The 11111-nt window shown below is 34.8% G+C and overlaps 1 protein-coding gene across 3 annotated transcripts; it reads right to left on the bottom strand.

Annotated features, from left to right (window-relative positions):
- Positions 1 to 1248: 1248 nt before the first annotated feature.
- LOC140983290 (probable adenylate kinase 6, chloroplastic) lies at positions 1249 to 7821 on the bottom strand. 3 transcript variants are annotated; one of them, XM_073450273.1, is made up of 4 exons: positions 7388 to 7819; positions 3032 to 3172; positions 1983 to 2255; positions 1249 to 1570 (listed from the first exon to the last, which is right to left on the bottom strand). In XM_073450273.1, exons 1-4 carry the CDS (start codon positions 7682 to 7684, stop codon positions 1475 to 1477), a joined length of 807 nt encoding a protein of 268 aa, XP_073306374.1. In that variant the 5' UTR covers positions 7685 to 7819; the 3' UTR covers positions 1249 to 1474. The 3 variants fall into 3 exon arrangements, with proteins under 3 accessions (XP_073306374.1, XP_073306373.1, XP_073306375.1); XM_073450272.1 differs by having other exon boundaries at positions 1249 to 1527; positions 7388 to 7817; XM_073450274.1 differs by lacking the exon at positions 3032 to 3172 and having other exon boundaries at positions 1249 to 1527; positions 7388 to 7821.
- Positions 7822 to 11111: the final 3290 nt, after the last annotated feature.

Below are 11111 nucleotides of genomic sequence, written 5' to 3'. Positions count from 1 at the left end.
GACGGTCTCACGTATTTTTATCTGTGATACGGGTCAATCCTACTGATATTCACAATAAAAAATAATATTCTTAGTACAAAAAGTAATAATTTTTCATGGATGATCCAAATAAGATATCTGTATCACAAAATACGACTCGTGAGACCGTCTCACATAAGTTTTTGATTAAAAAAATATAATCGAAGAGGATATATGTAATGTCTGTAACTAATCATAATATAAAAATTATTCAAAAAATCAAAATAATGATTTATAAAATACATAAGCACGGCTTAAAATTTAGAAGTCACACGGTTATATATGTGAATTTTTTAGTCCAAATAAAATCAATAAATTTATGTTTTATATTGTGTTGATTTTCTATTATCTTTCTATGACGTTGGAATTTAAAGACTCTATTTTTCGGTATGCACTAAATAAATCTTTGGACTAACGCGATATCATATAAATCATGTTAACTAAATAATTCACATTGGACAAACTATGTATGGACAAATTCGTCAATATGTTGATTTTCTATGTTTGTTTTGGTGGACTGTTGATTAGCTTTCTACAATCAGAAGATGTATGTTCTTCGCAATAAGGAGGTTGTCCGCTATAGATGGTACGACAATGTGTGTATGAATGGAAATGAGTCAACCCGACCTCATAAAAAACTTGTCCCGATGGGACTGGTTTAGACCCGCCTAAACGAGTCCCAAACAGATCCAGGACAGTTCCCGAGTTTAGCCGGATCCGTACACATATATATGTATATATAAATAAATATTATTGTTATTGAAATAAAAATTGATAATTAATTTTTAATTGAATAAAAATGATAAAATTTAACTTGTTAAAACATTTTTTGTTCCTAAATATTAATAATATAAATTTTGAAAATAACTTTAATGATTAATTAATTTTTAATTTTTTTATTTTGTATTTGAAAAAAAATTTACACAAAAAATAAATTTGATGGGTCCACGAGTCTAACTCAGATTGGACCCACCAAATTCACGGCTACCGACAGGGATGATCCAATTGTTTGTGGGTCGGATTTGGCCAAATCTGTTCCAAACTCGATTCGTTTTCATCCTAAACATGTATGTGTTTTAATGATTTTAAAATAGTTTTTATTCACAATATATAATCAACATAGTTGCAATTAATTTGATGCGACAAAATCACATCTTTTTTTTTATAAAATCTACGTTAAAAAATATAACAAAATTTCGGATTATAAAAGAAAGCATAATAAATTACATCTGTATAACACACAATTAACTATTGATAAACTTGAAAACGTGCGGGTGCCCCCAAGAAAGAATACAGAACGTTATTTTCGACATACTCGTTACATTTATCAAATAATTTCNTATATGAGAGCTAATAGATAGATACTCAAGCAGCTGCGGATTTTTTGTCTTCATGATCATCAAGATTTAGTGCATGAAGCAATTTCGGCCAGGATTCAGGAATTCCTCCAGGAAGATCAAACTCCAACAACTTCCCGCAATTGCGGTAGAATTCTTCGACGCGTCGACTCTGCAAATTTGGATGTTTCCAAGCCAAGCCATATATTATGCAACTGAAATTACAAGTTCATGATTATGTATAACACACAACGGAAGCCTAGTCTTCTCAGGCTCTTAGCTACACCTTTAACAAAAACAGGTGAAGTTTAGGCTTCTTAGGCTTTTAACTACATATTTCTGAGACTGCCATCTCTCTCATAGAGCAGGTGTTTTGGCGCGGGGGGTGGGTGGGTGGGGTTTCCACCTAGGACTGTGTTTTCCTTCTCATAAACAATTTCCCATCTTTCAAAAACAAAAACAAAAACAAAAACAAACACTACTGCCTTCACAGGATCTCAAGTTTAAGAGCAAAAACTACTTTGAAACTAAAGAACTTCAAATAATGAAAAAATTATGAAATTATTGACAGAAAAAACAATCCACCAGGAACTTGATTGATAAAATTTTAATAAGATGATGGATTACCATTTCATCGTAAACCCGTATACGTTCTTTAATAACTTCTTCAGTGTCATCAGACCGTGTAATTAGTTTCGATTCACATTGTGAAGGAGGTAGAAGGGGAGGCATGTACATTCTATTACTTCCATCTTTGTCTTTGATATCGATACAAGCAACGTTGTAGTTCCTCCCACACTCACTGCAAATTCGTCTTCCGAGGCATTTTGCTATTAAAGCTTCTTCCCGCAGTTTCAGATTGATTACCAAGTCAATATCTGTCACCTTATCCAGGATTTCCTGCATAACAGGGATTGAAACATCATTAAGTAATGGCTGTAACTCCGTGTTTCCAATTAACAAATCATCCACACAAATTCTAAAACGCACAAAACTAAGCCAGCTGATGTTTGCAAATACGCAGGGTTTGTGCGGGCTAAACGAAATCATAGATGATATTGAAGTAAGCGAGAAAGAGATATCCAGGAATAAATTATGTGAGATTCATTACATAAAATAAATGAAGTATGGCGTCATTATATTATTAAATAAATAAAATACATTTACAGGTCTTTTTTTCCTTAGTTTTTTGTTGAAAATGAGAGTGGACATATTTTTGTCAGCTCACTTAAAGTTCCAAAGATAGTAGAAATAATAGGCTTTCCATCAGCAACATAATAGGATGTAGATGTATAGAAAATGATCGAGTTCAACCTACCCTAGGTATTGCCCTCAGTGTAAACGTAATGGTCATTATTGTCTCAAAATTTTCTTACGTGAGTCAAACATAGACCTCACATGTTTAGACCAATGATCGCATGATCTTATTAACCATAGAAAAGCATAAAAAATATTAATAGCTTAAGTCATAAGTAATAATTATGTTAATGATGTGAAACGGAGGGGAAAATATTTTCAGAATGAGAATTGAAATATGATGATGGTATTGTTTGTTATCATTTATGGGGCAACAGGGAAGGGTAACAACAAGAGGATAGTGTGTTCTAAATACCCCGAACAACAAGCGGCATGCATCCGATAGAACGTTATTTGCTAGTTTAGAAGCTATTGCTCACCGCCTGTCTTAGAGTTCGTGGGAAACCATCAAGAATAAATCCTGTTTCACCTTTAGTCTGAGCATCTTCAAGACGTTTGGAAAGCATATCAATAATTATTTCATCTGAAAGTAACTTTCCTCGGTTAACAATCTCAGCCAGCTGCTCAAATTAAGAGAGTAAACAAAAAAAAGGCCAAATAAGAATATGAAAGAACAAAATGAAGAGGGCTTCAGTGTATAAAACCTAAAATAATAACTAGAGTCAGCGCTCGGTGTAAGTTGAGACTCTTAAGCCAAAAAACCATTAGCAATCCAAATATTGCGATAAATTACTGCATCGTGATACAAACTTTCTATGACCATTAAAGAAGCAAGTATGTTTCCGGCTAAGTTTCTTAAATAACTCCCAACACGAACACACAGCTTAAAGCAAAAAAATGACCAAGCAAATGGGAAGCTCCGGTGGTTTATCAGAGTTAGGTAATCCTTTGACAACTAAACACCGTTCGAGAAATATTCATAGCTAACCCCCTGTAATACGCCTACGAACTCTACTTAAAAATCTTTGTTCCAAATTGCAGTATCAGTTTTTGCAAAAATAAGAGCATTGTTTGTGTTAAACATGCAAGAAGTCAACTACTGATGCATAATTAATCTTCTTAAACTTTGGTATTCAAATCTCAGAGTTCTCGATGCTATTATATCTCCAAGAAGCTCATGCTACATGGATTTTAATCCTGGTTCTAGATATAGTTCGTTTTTCCAAGAAAAGTACAAAAAAGTTGTCTAAAGCAAGTGATTTGTACTACATGTCACTTTCACTATTCCACGTCGACATATCACTATTCCACATATACTATGGGCACTAAGATGAGAATTCCTGATCCCTGGGAAGGTTTTAGAGCATGCATGAAATGTGATGTTAATTTTCACTCAGTTTCGAAAGAATTTATAAAATATCTCATGAGAAATGTAGACATATTAAGAACTGTCACTGACATAGTGATGATGCTTATGTATCCATGAGAAGGGTTAGCCTACACTTGGAAACCAATAGGTCCTACCCGCGATTGATCCTCATGAAATGAACCCAAAGATCTTCAGGTCAGGAAGTACAAAGAGAGCAATTTATGACATCAAGGTATATAAGAAACTATATACGACTCTTCTTGCAACTTGGTTAGTTACCTCCGAAAGACAACAATTGATGTGAATTAGTTGTTAATGGAGCCCACTATACATATTGTCGTTTGCATGGGCACATGGGCATGACATGTGATTTAGGCTATGAAGGGTAATCAGGATAGTAAAATTTTCTTCTCGACAAGAAATCGTTTTGCTTGCCCAACAAAATAACCCCACAAGTATGAATGATCTTTTGTTACGCATTGCAGCATTTTACATGAGTTTAACCCTTTAATCAGAAAATAATTAATCAGTCCCATATTAAATTGGAGTGAAGCCTAAACAGAAAGTTCCAAATATCCTCAAGCCGGCACAAACAGTACTTCACAAAATAGGTTCCTCTACGAACTGATTGACAAATCTACCAAATAGCTATACCATTTTACATTTCAGTCTCATAAACCCTCAAAAGCTAGTTATTGACCGGAGAGTGCCCAAGACGTTATAAACCCACATGGCAAGCTTTTCACAAGCAATGTGGAACGAAAACATATTACAATACATCCCCTTTCAGAACCGACGTCCACAACTGTGGTGACGGTTAGACTAAGTGCCCCGAACCAACTTGTGGTTTGGGCTCTATTAACTCTGATGTAAAAACAATCTTTATTTTCATAATATTTTACGGTTTTATCCAATTATGTCATTTACTTTATATGTATACTCATGCAAGCAGAATAGATAAAGTCCTTGAATATGCAAGAAGTGTCATGAGGTCTGCCTCTCAACGTAAGATCATGAAACTCATTAGGAAGTGTACCATATATTCTAAACAGATTCCTAGTCGAATCTGCCACCTAAAATAAGGATAAAGGTCACTTGAGCTTAAGACTAACATATGTGATGTAAATGTCATGTTTCATTGGCAAGGGCATTGAGATGTCCATTCATACAGATGGGTGATCATTTGATGATTCACTGAACAACCCTCCCTCGGACTGTCCAAGTAGTTATCACTTATCGACTGGAATAGTTCGCGGTTATGGTTGTACACCATTAGTCCTTTGACCCGAGACAACGTAGAGACTCTATGTACTAGTATGCACTCTGATCCGTTTACCGACTCCATTGAGGGTCATCAGATGGCAAGGTTGAGTGTAGTTTTGAAATACATAGGAGCAAATGCATTGTATTCGAGATTCACTGTTTGCCTACCAGAGAAGATATCCAGTGTGATCTGATGAGTTAATAATACAATGAATCTCTGACTACAGTAAGACATGTGCATATTGGAAAGCTATTTCCTCAGTTGCACATACCATGTCGCTTTTATTACTCAAAGATACATCAGATCGTTATCTAATTTATATGCAACTCTCGATATACCAATCATTGCAGATTTGATAAGAATATATGAGATAAATGGACCATACTATATGCTAACCATAACTTAAGGTTCTTGCAGGCACTATCAGCAATATCTAAGGGATCATGTGGCGATGCTACTAGACGTTCTTACCATGATCCGATAGGTGCAATCAGACTCGAATTCTGACATTCTTGATCAAGGGGTTGATGAAAAGAATGAGGCTAATTAGGGTACGACCGAAAAAGAACAAATGTTATTTTGAATCACAATAAGTTGTAAACACATGGCTAGTTGTATCCCTGAACCATTAAGGGTCACACAAGTATCGGATTTTATGTTCCCGTTGAGATATTCAAGTTCAAAGACTTGAATTTAGCGATCGTAGCAGACTGTTTGTAAAGGAGTTTATAAGTGGATTTCATGTATTGGAAGTTGTGAAAGTTAGCTTAACTGCTAATTAAGTGAGGAGAGTGGAACTGTCTGGTTTGGTGCAAAAGTTCACAAAACTGGCAACGGCCAAAATTGGATCAGTGAAAATTTTGATCTTCGAAATTTTCAATTTTCATTACATGAACAAGATTTGTACCCTTGGTACATCGGTACTATCTGATCGTCAATCGGAGTTATAACGAGTACACAATTATTTATTTAATAAATTTAAAATCTACTATATGTACATGATTCTCATGAAATATTCTAGAGGCGTTTAGAATTGATTAATTGATTAACAATTAATTAAGAAATCAAATAATGGTTATTTAAGTTTACATACATGTCTATACATGTACATTTGTGGATATGTATGCATAGATTTATTATATATATATATCATGCATTATCAAGAGTTGACTTGCATGATATATAAAACATGAGAATTTTAATTAATTTATGAAAATAGGAATCTTGATTGGAGTAGGATCATGAATCCTAATAGGAAAAAGACTCTTGATGTGATCAGGGAATCAAAATCTATAAATATTTCATTGAGGATGATATGAAAAAAGACTGTTTTTTACACACAAATTTTGACCACCAGAATTTTCTCCCTCTCTCCCAATCTCAAAGTTTCGGCCACTTGGTTTTTTTTACAAAAAAAAAAAAAATTCAGGTGCCTCTCCCCCTTCCATAGTGCGCCGCCCGTCGCCGTCAGATCTCTGAAATTCCGGTGATCTAGTCCCAACGAAAATTCGTGTAAAATTTCTAGTGCAGTCTACACGAAGAAATCGGTCTCCGATCGTGGACCTGATTAAACGATCAAAAGAGGGAGATCCGTTCGAAAGGATTTACAAGAAGTGCTGTATCCGCTAAAAAACCGGAATAATCGAAACCAGCGTTACATAAGCAAAGGTAAACAATTCTAAACACCTATCGATGTTTTAATTCATACGACGCTCAAGGAATGTTTCGAAAGTCGAAACAAAATTTTAAAACTTCCACTGCGTCTTGGTTGCGAGAAAATGGTAATCCAACAGTGACTTTGCGTACCCTACACGCATGCGGGTAGCAGCCTTCTCATGGTGATTTCGTGTATCTCACACATATGCAGGTCGCTCTGATACCAATGTAAACATGGCACACTACAAAACACCACCTTCGCACAATCACAACTTCACGCCACTCATTCAGACACGGAAAATCTAATCCCAATCTCCTAAATCAGTACAAGATAAACAAAACTAATAAATCAAGAAAGAGGTTTAACATGAATTATTATTTTTATCTAACCCTAATCGATCAACCGTTATTTTTAAAATATGACCTTATGCAGTTTTAAAAGAAATGGTTGACCGTTCCAATTTTCTAAATATCCCGTTTAACATAAACATAAAATTACCACCAACATCAACTAAGTTTAGCGAAGCAAAAATTAAAAAAAGCGACCTGCGCAGAGAGAGGCCCATTAGAAGAAAGCTGGTGGCGGACAAGATCGCCTGTGGAGATGTGGGGCACCCCTAGGAGGCTCGACAGGCGGGTGGCGTAGGTCCCCTTGCCCACACCGGGGCATCCAAGGAATACCCACTGCACATTTCTGTTTTTTCCCTTGGAATTTTCATTCGGTAGTGCCGAAGAAAGAGCTGATGATACCCTGTGGAGCTCAGTTTCGGTAGATTTCGTGCAGAAATTCGGAAGTGATCCGCTTCTTCTGCACCCCAGAATCAGGCGGCTAAGAACCGCCATTGGTGGAACTGAATTTCTTGATTACTGAAACTATGAGAGAAGATTTTCACTTTGCAGAGGCTGGTTGGGTTGACGAAGTGAAGCGACTGAATCCAACCACGAAAGAAAGCGGTGAAAAGGCGACATAAATTGCACGTGGGTTTGCTTTCTATAGACATTGTCAAATTTTTAGGATTTTTTTATTAAATAATATTAAAAACTACTAAAATATAAAAAAAAAATTAATAAAGCGCCGGCCATATGAAAATTAAATGAGGTTCCTTTTAAATTTTATTTTTAAAATTATAAATAAAATATATGAAATTTTAATAATATATATTTTAAATAATAATAATAAAAATGAATAGTTTAGAAATTTTTAAAAAAAAACAATAAAATGTTTAAACGAATGAGCCAGGGTCGTTTAATTTTTCAAGTTGTTATTATTTAATTAAAAAAACCTGTTTTTTTAGTTTCTCAAAAACAAATGAACTGAATTCTTATAAATATTTTTGAATATGGGATTTGTATAATCTTATATTAGAAAGTATATTTTATACACTTTGTGTATTTTTTTAAAAAAAAAATAACACGTGAACGAAGGGGTTTTTTTTAATCATATTGTAGTACTTTTCCAAAAGTTTTATCAAATTATATTGTTTTTGTACGTTTTATCAAACTACCGTCAAAATTATATGATGAATTAAATAAAAATTTACTCCCAGCTGCCTCCCCTCTGGCAGGGGCGGGAAAAAAATAATGTCAAATTTAATATGTCACACGTACGGTGTAAATAATTTTTTTTAAATATTTAAAAAGATGAAGCATTGAAACATAATATACGTATAAATATATGTGTTTGTTGGAACATTTTAATTTTTGTGATGGTGATTGTGTAAGGCCCGAGAAATTGATTATTGTAATCTGATATGAGTTGTTGATTAATTAATGTGATTATAGATGGAACGGATTAGACCGGTGAAGGCGGAAAGGAGAGTTCAAGTATGTGTGAGGATTGAGCCTCGCGCATATGCGCGTTTATGTCGGGCACATATGCGTGGAATGGGCAGAGAACCTCGCGCATGTACGCGCATATGCGCGAGTTGTGTGATGAATCAAGTGCAATTCCAGAGAACCTCGCGCATATGCGCGAGGCGCTGTGCATGCTACGCGCCGAGACATAATGTCTCGGGCATATGCGCCGAGTGATGTCGCGCATATGCGCGAGACGTGTTGCGTGAAAGGATAAGTCACCTAGCTCTATACATGCTGTAACGACCCGAAAATCAGATTACGTATAAGCCATGCATAATTGCTACTATTTAAATTAAAAATGAATTTTTATAAATATAAGAAGTGTTTGGTTTATTTTAATAAATTTTAAGTCATGATTATTTATTTTAAAAATAGATGTTTAGTTTATCTTTTCAGGATAAATAAGCGAGGTCGGACCGGAGTTTGGAAATTAGAAATAAGATTAATAATAAGAAAAATATTCCTAAATTTAATTTAAGTCAATGAATTATTTAATTTATAGAAAAAGAATGTTTTAGGATTTATTAAATTAATTGGAGTCAAGTTACTAAATAAATTCTATTAGGTTCAATATTTAATTAAAGCTAAAATTAATATGTGTAAACAATTGAGGAGGAATTAATTTAAGCTTAATATATTTAAGAAATTAAACATAACATTTAAATACTTAAATTTTAAGTCAAGCATGCCATGCAATAATCTATCCTAAATTTAATGTATAAATTCACTAAAATATATAATGATGGTGCTAAACATTAAGCAATTAAAATACAAGATTTAAGCAATAAAATACCATGCAAATTAGTAATAATAATAAGTTTGGGTCCAACATTTAAAATAATTCAAAGGTTGATAACTCTCCATTCAAACTATTTCTAATTACAATTCATGGGGTATTCATTTCTCATTTTAAATTCTCCAATGGGTAGCAAATTTAAATGCAATAAAACCCCTCATTTCTCCTCAACCTATTAGACAAATAAATCGTGTACATGCAGTAGGAAATGAAGAACAAAGCAAAGGCAATAAGGGGAAGGAGAATCATTTCAAAACCATTCCACTTCTTGACTTGTAACCTCCACCTTAATGCACTTCAATATCCATTTAACACCCTTTATAACACTCACCTTCATTGTCTAACAAAACCACACTCTCACTTTTGAAAAATATCAGAAATTGACTACTGAAAACGTGAATAACAGCAAGAATAAGAGCAAGGGATCGGCAGCAAAAGGGAATCATAATGTATTTCAAAATCCATTCTTTGTAACTCCTAACTAAATGCATATTATGACCCCTTAACACCTCCTATATCATTCACTTTCATCCCTTACATCTCCTACAACCATAAGCTTCGAAACATATCAGAAATAACAGCTTAGAAACGTGAGAACAGCAGCATAAAATAAGAAGAGAATCCAACTCCGACTTCGCCGCTCGTCTTCGTCGTATCAGTTTGTTTTTGTGTCAAAACAAACTCCAGGCATGTATATGTTGTTTCCTTGCTCTTCAATCAAGTCCTATAGATATTTTTAAACCATTATATTTGCATGATTCAAGCAATAAATCGAAAATGACAGCAACATTCTAAGTAAAAATCTGCACAGAATTTTCTCATTTCTTTTGGTTCAACTTCACGGTTTGGTTGTTTTTCTGGATTACAGGTAGTTGCTCGATTCCAGGCTTCCATGGCTGCTTCTCGGAATGTTTTAGAGTGTGTTAGGGTGTTATTGGTCCATTGGGTTACATCCATACACACACAAACAAAGATATGACAGCAACATTTTTATGAGCACAGAATTTTGGGGTCACAGGTTCTGTCATTAGATTGTTTAAAGGGGTGTTCGAATCTTGGCTGTCCTATGGACTATAGCCATGGTTAGAGCCCTTCATTATCATGTCTAGGACGTGACCAAATCATCTTTTCAAAGCTTGTTTCATAGATCCCTAAGATTTTTACAGAAACATGACAAGTGCTCTTCGGTTTTCAAAATCTGATTTTTGGTGTGAGTAACTTTCGGTTTTTGGAGATGTTGGATGAATTGTGGTTGGCTCCTAGCCCGTAGCCATGGTTCATACAACACTCCATCATGTCTAGATCGAGACATGGTCAATCAAATGGCCATTGGAACGACCCAAGACAGTAAAACAAGTCAATACATCACACTACACAGAAAGTTGTATTCTCGGTTTGAGCTGTGCATTGTCTTAGGTGATGGCTTGGTTTGTGGTTGGCTTTTAGCCTTTAGAAATGGTCCAAGCCATGCCTTAGGATGTTAGTAAGAGTCCTTGGGCGGTGGTTCAAGCCCATAGTCATTAATTTCAGAATTTTTACTACAAACACACAAGCTGCTACTGCTGCCTTTTTGACAGCAGCTTTGGGTCACGGTTTTGGTGGTGGTTTGAGTTCTTG

This window comes from Primulina huaijiensis, chromosome 8 (genome assembly GCF_012295235.1).
Source record: "Primulina huaijiensis isolate GDHJ02 chromosome 8, ASM1229523v2, whole genome shotgun sequence".
NCBI lineage: Eukaryota > Viridiplantae > Streptophyta > Magnoliopsida > Lamiales > Gesneriaceae > Primulina > Primulina huaijiensis.
Note: the sequence above shows the minus strand (reverse complement) of the source record. Positions and strands in the feature narration are given on the sequence as shown.

Excerpts from the sequence above, each read along its gene's own strand:
- LOC140983290 (XM_073450272.1), bottom strand. The coding sequence starts at position 7,684 with ATGGCGGTTCTTAGCCGCCTGATTCTGGGGTGCAGAAGAAGCGGATCA. Across the intron at positions 3,173-7,387 it reads ATGGGCCTCTCTCTGCGCAG|CTGGCTGAGATTGTTAACCG; the intron begins GTCGCTTTTTTT and ends TAATTTGAGCAG. Across the intron at positions 2,256-3,031 it reads CACGAACTCTAAGACAGGCG|GAAATCCTGGATAAGGTGAC; the intron begins GTGAGCAATAGC and ends CCTGTTATGCAG.